Genomic DNA, 18,181 nt, shown 5'->3' with positions numbered 1-18,181 from the left:
CGTTTTACACCCTTTCACACTGTTTCACACCCTTTCACACCCTTTCACACAATTTCACATCGTTTCACACGTTTTACACCCTTTCACACTGTTTCACACCCTTTCACACTGTTTCACACCCTTTCACACCATTTCACACCCTTTTACACCCGTTCACACCCTTTTACATCGTTTCACACCCTTTCACACCATTTCACATCGTTTCACATCGTTTCACACGTTTTACACCTTTTCACACTGTTTCACACCCTTTCACACTGTTTCACACCCTTTCACACCATTTCACACCCTTTCACACCCGTTCACACCCTTTTGCATCGTTTCACACCCTTTCACACCATTTCTCATCGTTTCACACCCTTTCACACCATTTCACACCCTTTCACACCCGTTCACACCATTTCACACCATTTCACACCCGTTCACACCCTTTTACATTGTTTCACACCCTTTACACCATTTCACACCCTTTCACACCCGTTCACACCCTTTTACATTGTTTCACACCCGTTTACATCGTTTCACACGTTTTACACCCTTTCACACTGTTTCACACCCTTTCACACTGTTTCACACTGTTTCACACCCTTTCACACCATTTCACACCCTTTCACACCATTTCACATCGTTTCACACCCTTTCACACCATTTCACACCCTTTCACACCCGTTCACACCCTTTTACATCGTTTCACACCCTTTCACACCCTTTACATCGTTTCACACCCTTTCACACCCGTTCACACCCTTTTACATTGTTTCACACCCTTTACATCGTTTCACACCCTTTCACACCCTTTACATCGTTTCACACTGTTTCACACCATTTCACACCCTTTCACACCCGTTCACACCCTTTTACATCGTTTCACACCCTTTCACACCCTTTCACATCGTTTCACACCCTTTCACACTGTTTCACACCCTTTCACACCCTTTCACACTCTTTACATCGTTTCACACCCTTTCACACCGTTTCACACCCGTTCACACCCTTTTACATCGTTTCACACCCTTTCACACCGTTTCACACCCTTTCACACCATTTCACACCCTTTCACACCCGTTCACACCCTTTTACATCGTTTCACACCCGTTTACATCGTTTCACACGTTTTACACCCTTTCACACTGTTTCACACCCTTTCACACTGTTTCACACTGTTTCACACCCTTTCACACCGTTTCACACCCTTTCACACCATTTCACATCGTTTCACACCCTTTCACACCATTTCACACCCTTTCACACCCGTTCACACCCTTTTACATCGTTTCACACCCTTTCACACCCTTTACATCGTTTCACACCCTTTCACACCCGTTCACACCCTTTTACATTGTTTCACACCCTTTCACACCCCCCTTTACATCGTTTCACACCCTTTCACACCCTTTACATCGTTTCACACTGTTTCACACCATTTCACACCCTTTCACACCCGTTCACACCCTTTTACATCGTTTCACACCCTTTCACACCCTTTCACATCGTTTCACACCCTTTCACACTGTTTCACACCCTTTCACACCCTTTCACACCCTTTCACACTCTTTACATCGTTTCACACCGTTTCACACCGTTTCACACCGTTTCACACCCGTTCACACCCTTTTACATCGTTTCACACCCTTTCACACCGTTTCACACCCTTTCACACCATTTCACACCCTTTCACACCCGTTCACACCCTTTTACATCGTTTCACACCCTTTCACACCCTTTACATCGTTTCACACCCTTTCACACCCTTTTACATCGTTTCACACCCTTTCACACCCTTTACATCGTTTCACACCCTTTTACACTGTTTCACACCCTTTCACACTGTTTCACACCCTTTCACACCGTTTCACACCCTTTCACGCCCTTTACATCGTTTCACACCCTTTCACACCCTTTCACACCCGTTCACACCCTTTTACATCGTTTCACACCCGTTCACACCCTTTCACATCGTTTCACACCCGTTCACACCCTTTCACACCGTTTCACACCCTTTCACACCGTTTCACACCCTTTCAGGGAGAGTGAGCCGCTCATTTCTCTTTAAGCTGAGTGTGTTTCAGTGTTCCAGTGATTTCTTTTAGTTCCTTTTAATATGGTGAGAAAACAACCGAATGTGACGGTCGTGTCCTCAACGAGCAGAATGGATCATCCTCTCTTCTTCTTCATAGTTGGTGATTCGTGTTCATTTGTCGGATGAGAGCTCAAAGACCATGATGGTGGACGAGAGACAGACGGTCAGACAGGTGGGACTCACTGACAGGAATAACACAATCATGCTGAAGAAGCCATTAGTTTGAAAAGCAGCTGCTAGCAGGGTATTTAGCATCACTTCCAGTAGGAGCAGCCGTTAGTAATATCACTAGTAGTAGTAGTAGTAGTAGGAGTAGTGGTAGCAGTAGAAGTAATATCATTGGTGGTAGTAGTAGTAGTAGTAGTAGTAATATCATTGGTAGTAGTAGTAGTAATATCATTGGTAGTAGTAGTAGTAATATCATTGGTAGTAGTAGTAGTAGTAGTAGTAGTAGTGGTAGCAGTAGAAGTAATATCATTGGTGGTAGTAGTAGTAGTAGTAGTAGTAATATCATTGGTAGTAGTAGTAGTAATATCATTGGTAGTAGTAGTGCTAGTAGTAATATCATTGGTTGTAGTAGAACTAGTAGTAATAGCATTGGTTGTAGTAGTGCTAGTAGTAATATCATTGGTTGTACTAGTACTATTAGCAATATTAATGGTGGTACTAGTAGTAACATTATTGGCGGTACTAGTAGTAATATTATTGGTAGTACTAGTAGTAATATTATTGGTAGTACTAGTAGTGATATTATTGGTGGTACTATTAGTAATATTATTGGTAGTACTAGTAGTGATATTATTGGTGGTACTAGTAGTAATATTATTGGTGGCACTAGTAGTAATATTATTGGTAGTACTAGTAGTGATATTATTGGTAGTACTAGTAGTGATATTATTGGTGGCACTAGTAGTAATATTATTGGTAGTACTAATAGTAATATTATTGGTAGTACTAGTAGTAATATTATTGGTAGTACTAGTAGTAATATTATGGGTGGTACTAGTAGTAATATTATTGGTGGTACTAATAGTAATATTATTGGTAGTACTAGTAGTAATATTATTGGTAGTACCAGTAGTGATATTATTGGTAGTACTACTAGTACTAGTAGTAATATTATTAGTGGTACTAGCATCATAAACAGCTGCAGTCCTGTCAGAGTTCTTCTGCTTGTGTCTCCTGTTCTTCAGGTTCTGGACAGTTTGCTGGATAAATCTCACTGTGGTTACAGTCCAGACTGGTCACTGGTGGAAACCATCAATGAGCTTCAGATGGGTGAGCCCACACACACACACACACACACACACACACACACACACACACACACACACACACACACACACACACACACACACACACACACACACACACACACACACACACACACACACACACACACACACACACACAAACTCATTTGTTATGTAGGTCCAGGGCAGTGAAGCCTGTGATCTAACCTACATCTTCAGGGCTTCTGCTGAGCAGCATTCAGCAGCGTTATGAAAGAGAGAGACGTATCGCAGGTCATCCTGAAACGTCACGTCCAACCTGAACCTTTCCTTCTTTACACAAATCCATTCCACGTGTTTTTAAGAGCGAGGTAGCAGCCCAGGTTTCTGCAGCACACTTCTACCCTGTTTTAATTGGAAGAGGGCGGAGCCTTTTACTTACAGGGCACCACCAGCTCCCTGCTGGGTGCCCTTTGGCAAGAAACAGACTTCCTATCAGACCGTAACCTCTGACCTGTCACTGTTCTCCCACAGGAACAAAACAGAGCGGCGCAAAATTATTTCCATCGTCATAACGACAGGAACAATTCTTCTCAGGATTTGCAGTTGAAGATATGATTATATTAACAGTTTACTTTTACTATTTTCAGTATTCGTCTCTAAAGCATGCTCAAATGAAGAAGCATGTATTTTGTTTCTTGCATGTTCACATGCAGGAGAACACAAACTGCACAAACTGCACAGCTTCATTTTCTAAACTACTTCTAAGGCCCTAAAACAGATAAGAACCAGCTGGATTTGAACAACACCATCATTACTGTATTTCTTCATACTGTGTTCCTCCAGTTCAGGTTTCACCTCATCTGTTATTATCTACTAAATCTGTATCCATGCTGATGTTGAACATAATAATAATGAGGCAAAGTGATGCAGCGGGCTGAATAAAATATTGTATCATACCACATTAGTTATGTAAGAATTATACAACAAGTAGTTCTGATCCAGAGATCTGATTGGTCAAATCATCATGACATCACATCCTGCTCATCACTACAAATATCCCTCCACCTCCTCAATGGGAAAATATGATTAGAATAGAGTTTCATATAATAAGTCATATAATATAGTTTCTACTTGTTATAGATCTATTAAATGACCCATTTGGTGAAGTCGGGTCTCTTTTGGTCCTTTTTGGTCACTCCGAGCACCCGTACCGTAACACCACGGATAGTCACGCATTTACAATCCTAGAGGAGGCTAGCTGGACCGGTTTGGTTTGAGCACATGACACGGTGGTAAAATGTTAAAAACACATGAGTCCATGGATATCTTTGTTCATCAGATATCTTTGTTCATCAGATCTCTTAGTTCATCAGATATCTTTGTTCATCAGATATCTTTGTTCATCAGATATTTTAGTTCATCAGATATCTTTGTTCATCACATATCTTTGTTCACCAGATATCTTAGTTCATCAGATATCTTTGTTCACCAGATATCTTTGTTCACCAGATATCTTTGTTCCAACCAGACTGAGCTAGCTGAGCAGTTTAGTGTTTCTATGTTCTGTATTTATTCAGTTGGAGACTAGAAATCCTCTCTGTTGCTAGGTGGCTGCTAAGGGTCCGACTACTTCCTGGAGTAATGAACATTACATAGTTACATAAGAGTCCACTGACGGGACTGATTGTTTGGCCACGTATGTAATACTAAAGGGGCTTTTAATTTGAAACAGATACAGGAAGTCTCAGCATTCAGCTGACTAATAGTGTAATTTAATCACTTTGTCAATCCCAGAGGACACTATGACCCACCCACCAGTAGCGGGAACCTGATTATACCACAGGTCTGTCAATCAAACCGACACCCGCCCAAACATACCGCTTTTTAAGCACCTAATATTAAATGAATGAGGGATTATTTTCAGATGGACCTCCAGAAAACTAATAAGAAGGAGTGACTTTAGCTAACAACACCGAAATAACTGATGGACACATTTTATTCACTTTGGATTTGATGAGAGAAGTTGAATGGGAGTCTATGGAGCCGGAGGCTTTTTGGAGCCGACCTCTAGTGGCACTCGCTGGTATTGCAGCTGAAGACACTTCTGCATCAGAAACATTTTACAGATCACTTTTATATACAGTCAAAGTAAATAGGGGTTATATTTTTTAATAAAGATGAACTGAAAATGAAGTCGGATATCTCTTTTACTCGGTGCAGAGCGGATCTTCGAGGATCATGAGAACCTGGTGGAGAATCTGCTGAACTGGACCAGAGACAGCCAGAACCGCCTGATGTTCACTGAGCGTATTGAGAAGTATGCTGTGTTCAAAAACCCACAGGTGAGAAGCTCAGACGCACATGAAGGTACGGGCTGAACTCCACCTGTGTTTTTGTACTGCTAACCAGTATGACCCCCCCTCCCACCACAACCACCCCGTCTGCTGCAGAACTATTTGTTGGGGCGGAAGGAAACATGCGAGATGTCTGAGAGGAACAAAGAGGCTCTTTTAGAGGTTAGTTTGCTTTATCGTCCTTCTTCCAATGCGACTTCATTCTTTGTCAAATCTTCACATGAACATGTCACACTGACGCCAGTCGGTCAGGCTTTTCATTTCACATAAAAACATCAAAGAAAAATTCAAACACTCCCCAAAAAATGTGTTTTTGTGTATCAGGAGTGTTTTGGAGGGAGCTCCGTGTCCGTCCCTGAGATGGAGGGAGTCCTGTGGCTGAAAGATGACGGCAAGAAGTCCTGGAAGAAACGTTACTTCCTGCTTAGGGCTTCTGGGATCTACTACGTCCCCAAGGGCAAGGCCAAGGTGTGTCCCGAGGAAAAGCTGAGATGAGGATGTGGGAACAACAACAGCACTTTTTTTGATCAGCATATTTTTGAATGTAAAAGTAGGTTGAAGCTGTGTGTGTGTTTGTGCAGGCATCCAGGGACCTGGTGTGTTTCCTCCAGCTGGATCATGTTAATGTCTACCACGGCCAGGACTACAAGAGCAAGTACAAGGCTCCAACAGATTACTGCATGGTGCTGAAGGTGAGCTCGAGCTCAGTGAGACACGATTACCGGGTCGTGGTCCTCCGCTGCCATCTAGTGGTCAGAGACCGTCACGACAGCTCTGTTATTAAAAGGAGAGGAACCCATGTTGCAGGTTCAATTTCAGTAGTAATATTAAACAAGTGTCCTGTAAAGTAATACAGTGTGTGTGTGTGTGTGTGTGTGTGTGTGTGTGTGTGTGTGTGTGTGTGTGTGTGTGTGTGTGTGTGTGTGTGTGTGTGTGTGTGTGTGTGTGTGTGTGTGTGTGTGTGTGTGTGTGTGTGTGTGTGTGTGTGTGTGTAGCACCCTCAGATCCAGAAGAAGTCCCAGTACATCAAGTACCTCTGCTGTGATGATGTCAGAACCCTACAACAGTGGATCAACAGTATTCGCATTGCCAAGGTAACAATGTGCTGTCACCTGACGTGTGATCCTGAACACCTCATGAGTCCTCGGGGCGTTCAGGTTCACCACGTTCACAGTTCGGCATGTTTTTGGCACAGCAGAGAAAATATTAAAAATTCTGACTAACAGTTCAGAAAACCTGTTTAACATCAAGAATCAAACAAACCGGACAACGTCTACTATTAACCTGCTGCCAACCAGATTAACCTGCTGCCAACCAGAAACTAATTTAACTGTGAAAACAAGAAGAAGAAACAGAAGATGAGCGACAGTCGCAGCAGGCAGACGAGTCTACTGAGATAAAAGGAAATCTATTCATAATTAAACTTAATGAACCATTAAAGCCAGGGGTGCAGTTTCAGCTTCAGAACTGTACAAAGTAACGCTGCATTTCTCTCTGTCTGTCAACACTGACCACGACGCCATCTTGTTTGAATGACCTTTATTGTCATTGAAATGAACCGACAGGGTCTTTGCGTTTCAAGATGGCGGCCAGTCGATGGGCTCCTCCGGTGTGAGAGGTCGCAGGTTCTGGCGGCCGGAACGCCGATTAAAACAGTCTGACACATGTTCAACAGGAAATGCAACAGGGCTTTAAAACTATACGCAGTACAGGAAGTAGCAGCATCCAGCCAACCAAGGGGGACTTCATCTGTTAGTCACATGACGTTCCAAAGTCGAGGCTTAAATCAAAGGGTGACCGTGCTTTTGCCATTAGGGCCCCTCGACTTTGGAACGACCTACCTGAGGAGATGAGGCTTGCAGAATCATTAACTTCTTTTAAAAGGTAAATGGTCTGTCCTTGTACAGCTCTTTATCACCTTTCGGTCTCAAAGCGCTTTAACGTGGTTTTTCCATTCACCCACTAATGAGACAGATCATGCAGGGTGCTGCCATCAGGAGAACATTCACAGCAACTCAGGGTTCAGTGTCTTGCTCAAGGACACTTAGGCACATGGACATGAGGAGCTGGGGATCGAACCACCAACCTTCCGATTAGTGTGCAACCCACTCTCCCATCGGAGCCACAGCCTTCCTCTCTTAAAACCCATTTTTATAGAATTGCTTTTAAGTGATGTCGTCCTTTTATGTCCTTTTATGCAGTTCTTTTGTTCCCCTGTTTTTGTTTGTTTATTTTATTCATTTATTTATTTGTTTGTTTTCTATTCCATTGGCTTGTTTTGGTTATTTGTTTGGTTTTCTTGTATTCATTACCTTCATGGTTTGGTCTTTTTTGCCTCCTGTTTTCTTAAATGTTTACCGGTATTGACGTTATGTTTGACTGTGCTTTGCTTCTCTGTAGAGCACTTTGTAAACTCTGTTTTTAAAGGTGCTATATAAATAAAGTTATTATTATACATCAAGTTGCATATCATACGAACCCTCTCACCTGTCTGTGTCCGTCAGTATGGGAAGCAGCTGTACATCAACTTCCAGGAGGCGATGAAGAGGTCGGAGGCAGCGTACGATTGGTCCTCCCTCTCCTCCTCCTCCATGAAGTCCGGGTCCAGCTCCTCCAGCCTCCCAGGTCGGTCGGTCTGCTGCCGCTGCAAAACTAGTGATGCACAATCATGAAAGTAGTGGAGCCGTCATCGTCAGTCTAACAGTTAAACTACACAACTTCCTTCTGCTCCAGAGTCGCAGTCCAACCACTCCAGCCAATCAGACAGCGGCGTGTCAGAGATGACATCATCAGGCCACATCCGCTCCCAGAGCGCAGTCAGCTCCATTTTCTCTGACGCCTGGAGGAGAGGAACGCAAGGAGAGGTATGAAAACACACACACACTCACACACACACTAACACACACACTCACACACACACTCACACACACTAACACACACACACACACACACACACACACACTCACACACACTAACACACACTCACACACACTAACACACACTAACACACTCACACACACACTAACACACACACTCACACACACTCACACACACACTAACACACACTCACACACACTAACACACACTAACACACTCACACACACACTAACACACACACTCACACACACTCACACACACACTAACACACACACACACACACACACACACACACTCACACACACTCTCACACACACACACACACACACACACACACACACACACACACACACACACACTAACACACACTAACACACACACACACACACACACACTCTCACACACACACACACTAACACACACACACACACACACACACTAACACACTCACTCACACACTCACACTCAAACACACACTCAAACACACACACACACTCATACACTCACACACACACACACACTCATACACTCACACACACTCACGCACACTCACGCACACTCACACACACTCACACACACACACAAACACACACTCACACACACACACAAACACACACTCAAACACACACACACACACACACAAACACACACAAACACACACACACACTCACACACACACTCACTCACACACTCACACACACACACACACACTCACTCACACACTCAAACACACAGACACACACACTCATACACTCACACACACACACTCTCTCTCTCTCTCTCTCTCTCTCTGTCCATCCGTTTCGCTCATTGCCCTGTTTCCCTGTTAGACTACATTTCCCATGTTTCCCTTCTGCTTTCCTGCCAGCGGTCAAAGATGAAGGGACGTATGCCAGTTCGTCTTTGTGCAGGAGGAGGAGGGGGGAGTGGAGGTTGGACAGGAAGTGATGTAATAGGCATGTTGCAAGTTTAGCTGCAGCCTTTTAAAGCCTGAGCTGTGTGTGTTTGAAGTGACCTCAGTTTAGCTGGGAGGTGTAGTTGCTGCTGGATGCTGACCAGCTGTCCGGGCTGTGATGTGTCTGACAGGATGATGGGATGTATGACAGGACTTCACATGTTGCTGCAGAGTTGAATTAGTGCCACGTCTTTGTAAGGAGAAAGTATTCTTCAGTCAGCGTTCAGAGTCTCCTGCTCTAAAAGCACAGTGAACATGTCCTTTACAGAAATCCCTCCGTGTTTGTGGTTAAAAGTGTTGAGTACAACAGACAAACCTTCTCCTTGGATCGTTACGTGTACTTTGGTACTTGCTGAGTTTGATGGTAGAGATGTTAAAGTTTCATCTGTTAGATCTTGCAGATTTAATTTTTTTGTCTTTTTTTTTTTGGCAGATGTATTTAAAATGTTCAGTTAATAAACAGTTTGGTGAGATATCAGACAACTGCAGGATCAGGGGACAAAAAAAGACATGCCAGTAAACTAACAATCTTAAAAGAATTCAGCATAAAGTTCAGCGCCGAGACTTGTTAATGTGATATTACAACTATAATGATGGTGAAGTGCTTGTTAATCGTCAGAAGGAAGCCAACCACGATAACAACATGGACCGTGGATGTTCAGTATGGAAGTGAAGTTTGAGGTCCGCTCTGAATCCTTGATTTTAAACGGCTGCAGCTGAACTGTTGATTTTCCTTCTAACGCTGTGGTGTGATGGAACGGCCTAACCAACACACCTCATGAATTACACTCCTACAACACTGTTTCCAAACAAGCTGGGATGCTGTGTAAAATGTAAAATAAAACCAAAATGCAATCATTTTTAAATCATGTAAACTCATATTTTAATTAAAAGAAAATGGACCAAAAACAACATATTAAATGTTAATACTGAGAAATGTTATTGTTTTATGAAAAATATCAGTTCATTTTGAATTTGATGGCAGCAAGACATCTCAAAAAAACACCTGGTGGAACATCTGACAACTAATCAGGTTACCATGGCAACAGATCAGGAACATGATTGAATGTAAAAATATTATTTCAGAGAGGCAGAGTCTCAGCAGTGAAGATGGGGAGAGGTTCACCACTCTGTGAAAGACTGTTTGGGAAAATAGTTCAACAATCTAAGAATAATGTTCCTCAACGTAAAACTACAAAGAATTAGTGGATTTCATCGTCAACGGTTCATAATATCATTAAAAGATTCAGAGAATCTGGAGAAATCTCTGAACACAAGGGACAAGGCTGGAAACCAATATTGGATGGTGGTGATCTTCGGGCCCTCAGGCAGCACTGCATTAAAAACACACTATTCTGGAGTGGAAATCACTGCATGGGCTCAGGAACACTTGTGAAAACCATCGTCTGTGAACACAGTTCATCGCTGGGTCCACAAATGCAGATTAAAACTCTCCAAAGAAGAAACCAGATAGAAACATGATCCAGAAACACCGCCGCCTTCTCTGGACCGAGATCATTGAAGATGGACTGAGGTGAAGTGGACAACTGTCCTGAGGTCTGATGGATCACAATCTGAGATTCTGTTTGGAAATCATGGACGCTGCATCCTCCAGGTTAAAGAGGAGAGGGACCATCCAGCTTGTTATCAGCTCAGTTCTAAAGCCAGCATCTGTGATGGTACAGGATGCATTAGTGCACATGGCATGGGTAGCTTGAACATCTGGAAGGAAGCATTAATGCTGAATGATATATTCAGGTTTTGGAGCAACATATGCTGCCATCCAGACAACGTCTCTTTCAGGGAAGGTCTTGTTTATTTCAGCAGAACAACGTCCAACCACATTCTGCACGTATTCCAACAGCATGGTTCTCTAGTAGAAGAGTCTGCTGATAAACTGGCCTCCTGCAGTCCAGACCTGTCAATCATTGAAAACATCTGGAGCATCAGGACATGAACAATACAACAAAGGAGACCCTGAACTGTTGAGCAGCTGAAATCCTCTATCAGGCAAGAATGGGACCACAATTCACTTTCAAAACTCCAGAAACTGGTCTCCTCAGTTCCCAAAGGTTTCCAGAGTGTTGTTAAAAGAAGAGGTGATGCAACACAGTGGTGAACATGATCCTGGAACAACTTTATAGAGACCTGTTGCTGCCATCAGATTCAGAATGAGAAGATATTTTTCATAAAACAATACAATTTCTCAGTTTCAACATTTGATACGTATTTTCTTTTCAACAAAATATGGGTTTACATGATTTGCAAATCATTGCATTCTGCTTTTATTTACATTTTATGTTTTGGAAACTGGCTTGTAGTGGAAGTTTGACACCAGCAGAGCCTTTGTGTCGGATTTGAGTTCCAGTTTAACTATTTTGATATAGTTTGTGAGCCCACTGTTGGAAGCAGTCTGTTTTTGGACAGTTCAGAATGTACAGTAATTAATACCACTAACAGCCAGGGTGATGGGGGCTGTTTCTGCCCACTCAGCATCACTTGAACTTTAACATCTACGCAGGTGTTTCTGAGGAATGAAACATCACACCGAAGGACTGATTAAACCAGTCTGAAACCTTGAATCAGTATTTAAAACCAGTTAACTGTTGGTTTTGTGTTGAACAGTTCAGAAATGAGGAACCAATGAGAAACTGACAAAGCTCTAATAAGTGGAAGGTTATTATATATTTGTATTATTATTATATATTGCCTTGATTGCTAACGTGGCTGACAGCAGTGAAGGAAAGCGTCTCCGTCTGGTTTGATTGCAGGACGGCGTGTTGTGTTCTCACTGCTCGGCTGTTTGACTTCCTGCATCTTGTGTTGGATTGTTTCGTTTTCAGAAGCATGAAAATGGTTCAGCTGTTCGTTACTGATTTGACCTCTTTTACTTCCTTCTCTTCACGTGTCCTCCTCTATGTTCCATCTCCTCCTCCTCCTCCTCCTCTTCCTCTGTCCAGATGATGAGGATCGACCCTATCAGTAGGCCCATCCCTCTGCAGATACCGACCCTCTCTCCGCTGTCTCAGCCTCAGATTTCTCCCTCCCGGACCAGCTACACCGACGGCCTCGTGCCATCGGAGGATTCCTCCCCGTCACCGCCCTCGCCTCCTCCACCTCCACCTCCGCCCCCCGTTGTGAGCGTGGTCCATCTGCCAGCACCTGCCGCCTCATATGTGAAGTACAGCACACTGGCTCGTCTGCAGAGTCAGAACCAGTCCAGGACACAGCAGGCGGGTCCCCCCCCCCCTTCCCTCCCCGTACAGTCAGGCAAACCCAGTTACAACACCCTTCCAGCCTTCTACAGCACCTCCCCTCCACCACCACCGTCTCCGCCCCCTCCTCCTCCACCCACGGCTCCGGCTCCTGGCTCGGCCATGGCCGCGTTGAAGTTTGGCCCACCGAGTCCCTCTGCTCTCCCACCCCCACCCCCCCCGGAGGAGGAGCAGGAGCCCTTCTACCTCCCACCTCCTGCACCGGGGAGTCTGGAGGCCAATGGGTTACCGCCCCCTCCTCCTCCAGAGCCGACCCCCGACGCTAACCCTCAACTCTGCAACACTGGCCTCCAGCACTTCCTGGCCCAGAAGTTTCCCAACATGGTGTACGACTTCAGCCCAGCAGGCTCCGAGGATGGTTCTCCCCTTCCTCCGCCAGCCGAGCTTTCTCCTCCAGCCTCCTTGCAAGATCTCCGGCCTCTGTCTCCTAATGCGCCCCTGCGCCTCCCAAGACCTTCACCGGTGGGTTTCCCCCTCAGACGGCTCCCAAACCCTCGGGTCCCTCCTCCCTTCCGATCGCCCTCTCCCCCGTGTCCCCCACGCAGCCACACATCGGACACGGCTCGGTCAGGAAGCAGCAGAGTTTCTCAACAGGACACTCCCCGAATCAACCCCCCCCCACTCTGCCAAAGCAGCACAGCCTCTCCTCCAAAAATCTTTCCATCTCTCCTTCTTCCACCTCTTCCTCTGTCTCCATTGCGGCCGCTACCTCCTCATTGGTCAAACAGATTGTCAATCAGTTCCCAGGAAACTCCGCCTCCTCCCCTCTGCCTGCCTCCAACTCCATGGAAGGATCCAGGTTCGCTGCTCCTCAGTCTCCTCCGGCGGTTAAAGCCAAACCAAAGTGGCAGCCAGGAGGCATTGTGGCTCCGCAGTCTCCAGAGTTCCCCCCACCTCCTCCCGACAGCTCCCTCGGAGATTTCCCTCCTCCTCCCTCTTCGTGCTCCTCCTCCAAGACGGGCTCCCCCATAAAGAAGTCGCCTTCCACCTCATCCACGGGCTCCACGAAGAAGGGCCCTCCGCCGACCCCACAGAGAGCCTCTTCCATCCGGTCCGGCTCATCAGGCGAGACCCAGGATGAGTGGACCAAGAAGGTGGAAAACCTGGTCAGCAAATTTGGCCAAGGACCTCAAACGGGAACGTCGTCGAGCTCGTCTTCAGCGACAGGCTCTCCTTCTAAAGAGTCCTCCGCACTTCCTGCTCCGCTTCCGAAGCCAGGGAAGCTGAACTTGGCGAACCTACCGCTGGCCCTCCAGGGGCTGCAGACCGGCCAGCACCATCAGCCCTCCGACTTCCCGTCCCCTCCTCCCCCACCTCCCCCTTCTCAGCCTCCTCACCTCGACTCATCACCTGACTACTTTCCACCTCCCCCCAGTGACTCTGAGCTCTTCCCTCCTCCTCCCCACCCCTCAGAGTTCCACCACCCCCCGAAGGTCGCTGTGGTGAACCCCCAGCCTCAGATGCAGCCTCCTCAACAGTCGGCGGCCTCGTCCTTGTCGTCGTCGTCGTCCTGGAAACAAGGCTCGCTGAAAAAGGGGACAGTCCCTCCGCCGACGCTGAACCGGCGAACCAGCAACACGGGCCCGTATGACAATACCACTTCAATGGCCCTCTCACCACTGCCTCTGTCTCAGACCCCGCCTCCTTCCCTGTCTTCTTATTCCTCCTCTCCTGTTCCCCCCACCTCCCCAAAATCGGCAGGGCCGTGCTCCCTGGCACTGAAGCCTCACTTCCTGGAAGACCTTAATCGCACGCTTAAGAGGAAGTCGGTGTCTCGCCACGGCTCTCTCACTTCCGCCCACCTGATCCCCTCCTCTAAAATGGAGCCTGTGGGCACCATGGACGACATGGCACTCCTCCCGCCTCCTCCCCCTGAGCTCCTGCAGCAGGGTGTCCGTGGACACTCCCAAACCTTGTCTCGCCACCACACACACTCCCACTCCACCAAACACGCCAACATCTCAGGCTATGCAACACTGCGGCGAGGCCCGCCGCCCGCGCCTCCAAAACGGGACCAAAGCACCAAACTGACCAGTGATTGGTAGGCAGCACGGACACTGGGCGGCGCCGAATGAAACGAACTGACCAATTAGCTCCCAGCGTTCCTGCAGATAAGAAATAATTATTGTCTGTCTTGACTTGTCCATCTGTCCTCATCCTAAAACATCCTTCCTTGGATTCCGAGCAAGTAGCAAGACGTGTTTCCTACTCCTAATCTAAGATTATGATTGTTAATATTAACCTCATTATTGCTATCATTATCAATACATGTTTAATCCAATGACATGACATGTATACAAGCAAGCAAGAAACATCACCTATCGAGCTTTTTTCACCATGTCTGTGCAGCTTTGCATTGAAATATACAAAAGACTTGAATGACAACGGCAACAGAGACATTATGCTGCAAAATAAGAGGTACTGCATGGAGCCGTGGCTGGAAGTAGCATTACTGTTGGAGGGGAGGGGGTTCACTGGAGGGATGGGAGATGGGAGATGGGACCGTGGGACGACGTGTACAGAAATGTATGTTGTGAAGTGTGTGTGGGGGGGCTTGGGAGGGCTTGGGGGGGGGGGGCACTCTTAGGGGGAGCATTGCCATTCATTTCAAACTGTTTTTGTGTGTGTGTTTTTATATAAGATTATTTAATACTAGAAAGATATTGTTATAATAATTATTTTAAAAGGTAAGAGGTGTTGGGGGTTTCGAGGACATGCAGCCAGTTTCACTGTTTGGAATCATTTCATCAAATGTTTTGGCTTCATGGCTGATTGGTTGGTGGCTTCAGGGGGGTCGGACTGAATCCTGACATGCAGACTGACACGCTGAACAAGTGCTTCCCGATAGAGCTTCAACCAGAGGTGCTCAGTTTAAAATCAATCCCATTGCATTACACTAGAGGGCGCCAGCGTTTTCTCTCTGTGAAGTCTCCATCATTCAGCTTTACAGTTTGTCAGGTAAGTGATTGACAGCTCGGACACCGAGGAGCTCCCCAGCTACATCCAGCTCAGTTTGCTAGTTAATAAATCGTTGTCGTGGGTGTCATTGTAGTGACTGGTCAATCACTTTGCTAGTTAGTTATTAAGGGGGCGTGTCCACTCAGAGAGAGACGTCCAACGGATGCCTGAGAACAAGTGCCTGAAATACAAAACGCTGAGCTGCTCACAGGTGTGTGCCAACATCCGACCCCGACATCTTTAGAGCGAGAGTTTCAAACCATCTTTCACACACTGCGGCCAGAAAATCTGTGTTTGGAGCGAAACTAGGAGGCGCTGACGTCGGACAACGAGCTGGTAACGCGGCTTCGACTGTCCCATTGGCTTAGACAGCTGTCAGTCAAGAGAGCCTTCATTTCTCTGTACTGGAACTGAGTCTAAAAACATGACGGCCTAGAATAGAACAGACTGAGACACAATAGTTTGCCAGGACATGCACAGTTTCAGGATGATGTACTCTAGCGCCCCCTGTGGTACCAGTTCCAGAACTGTGAGCAAATGTGAGCTTGGTGTCAAGATTTCTGCTGTTAGGTGTGGACAGAAGGAGTCCAAAAAGCAGGTCACCAAAGATCGACCCACAACCTGCATGTTATACCGTCTGTATCAGCAGAAATCGGATCTAATCGCAAAGACATGGCACCAAGAGCGTGATTCTTGTGAAGTCTCGTCACTCTTTATTTCGTACGTGGTTAATTTCTGTCGTTGTGGACACGAACACTCTTTAGTGTCCTAACTTTAAACTTCAGCCTTCAAACGGAGCTGTGAAACAAGGAGCTGCATTTTATCCAGAATTTGACGTTTGTATTTGGAGCTGAAAGTGTTTAGTAGATTCACATGAAATTAATATGAAGAAAAATGATTAGCGGCATATCAAAAGGTCCAAAACGGGCTGTTTGCAGCCTCTCACGTGTTCATGTTTACTGGTTTCCATCGTCAAACCGTGAGAGTGAACCGACAACTTGTGTTTGGCTAAAATGATCATTTTAAATATGCCCGATATCTTTGGCTCACTGAGCCTCCCGACATCAACCTGAAGTGCTTGGAAATTCCCACGAGGAAGATCACTCTTAAAGCACTCTGAAAGCAGCGGCATATAAAGAAAGAAGCCTGATGGCTTCTGTGAAGTAGCTCTCCAGATCCTGAACGGGTGGAGAGCGGGTGTGGTTGGGGTCCGTGAGGTAGATCAGGCGCTGGGGGGTCCAGTCGGTGAGGTCGTTGGTCTGCTGCTCATTCAAGCATCCTTCAACACTTCCTAGCTGCAGAAACACTTTTATAGAAACAACTGTGACCACATCACTCCATACCAGATTTCTAAAGACATTTTCTCATCTTAGTTTGATATTTTACCTGCAGCTGAACCCAGATCTGTTTTTACCTTCAAGTTTTTAATCTCCCTTCATTCAAATGTTCTGCATGACGCCACCACTACTGCAACAGCACAAACGCCAAAAATGGAACATTACTGCCCCAGTTTTCATTTTCAATGTGCAATTTTCAAAGTATTCAGATTTATTTTTAATGTTTAAAAAATGGTTAGAAAATGTTCAGTTTGTCTTCACATGAGATGTGTGTGTTACGGAGGGGAGAGTTCCCCTGAGAGTCCTTCCTCTGCCCACCGCCCTGCCGGAGAGTCAGCGACACTCAAGATCAACATCCAGTTTGAAACTGATCAATGTCTTGAAATGTCTTGCTCAAGGACACCCGGCAGAGCACGTGGCTGCGACCGGTGTCCAAATTGCTGTTGCATTTAAAATAAATGAGAGAACTGAGTCAAAGTGCCGATTGGAGAGTTTTTCCACAGGTGGAACCTGCTGGTTTCCAGGTGATGGAAGTCTGCAGGTTTCTACAGACTGTTTGAATGTGAGGAATGTTTGTGACGTCTGTTAAAGCACCGGACGGACAGACGTGAACGTGTTGCTGCCTTCACATTATACCTGAGCTCATGTTTCCAACAGTCGGAGCTCCCGGTGATCCGCTCAGCTTTCAGGAAGTTCCAGTTATTGGAGCACCGAAGCCAACGACAGTGATAAAGTTTTTAAATGTGTATCATTTAGTTTGAATTATATTTTGGTCTATTTAAGAAACAAGACAAAGATCATTTTTAACCAAAATATATTCAAAAGCTCTTTGTATACAACGTGGGTCAAAAACTTGCCTGACTTGACTTGCATCAATTATTATTTGACACATAACTGAATATTTCATTCTAACATCTTGGAAGCAAAAATATGTAAATCATCCGGGACGTTATAAAAGATAGAGAGACAACAACAAACTCACACTTGGCAAGGTGGCGGTTCAGGTTCACAGGAACCATCAACTAACTGATCTCAATCATCGCAACTTCCTGGTGAGCGAGCAGCTTCAGTGAGACCTCAGACACTTCCTGTCCAGGGTCAGGCTGCAGC

General features: G+C 45.7%; 1 protein-coding gene across 1 annotated transcript in view; it reads left to right on the top strand.

Moving 5' to 3' along the window:
• The window catches only part of raph1a (Ras association (RalGDS/AF-6) and pleckstrin homology domains 1a), a 76,393-nt gene extending 61,072 nt beyond the window's left edge, over window positions 1-15,321 (top strand). Inside the window, 11 exon segments of the mRNA XM_069724855.1 lie at window positions 2,178-2,252; window positions 3,274-3,358; window positions 5,536-5,657; window positions 5,766-5,831; window positions 5,994-6,137; window positions 6,251-6,361; window positions 6,665-6,763; window positions 8,174-8,294; window positions 8,403-8,533; window positions 12,462-13,209; window positions 13,212-15,321. Coding sequence (XP_069580956.1) covers window positions 2,178-2,252; window positions 3,274-3,358; window positions 5,536-5,657; window positions 5,766-5,831; window positions 5,994-6,137; window positions 6,251-6,361; window positions 6,665-6,763; window positions 8,174-8,294; window positions 8,403-8,533; window positions 12,462-13,209; window positions 13,212-14,821 — 3,312 coding nt within the window. The 3' untranslated portion in view covers window positions 14,822-15,321.
• Window positions 15,322-18,181: the final 2,860 nt, after the last annotated feature.

The sequence above is a fragment of the Brachyistius frenatus genome, unplaced genomic scaffold (assembly GCF_029030835.1).
Source record: "Brachyistius frenatus isolate BFR_SWC_R1_liver_20210118 unplaced genomic scaffold, ASM2903083v1 Contig_400, whole genome shotgun sequence".
NCBI classification, from domain to species: Eukaryota; Metazoa; Chordata; class Actinopteri; family Embiotocidae; genus Brachyistius; species Brachyistius frenatus.
This window is presented reverse-complemented; position numbering and strand designations above follow the sequence as displayed.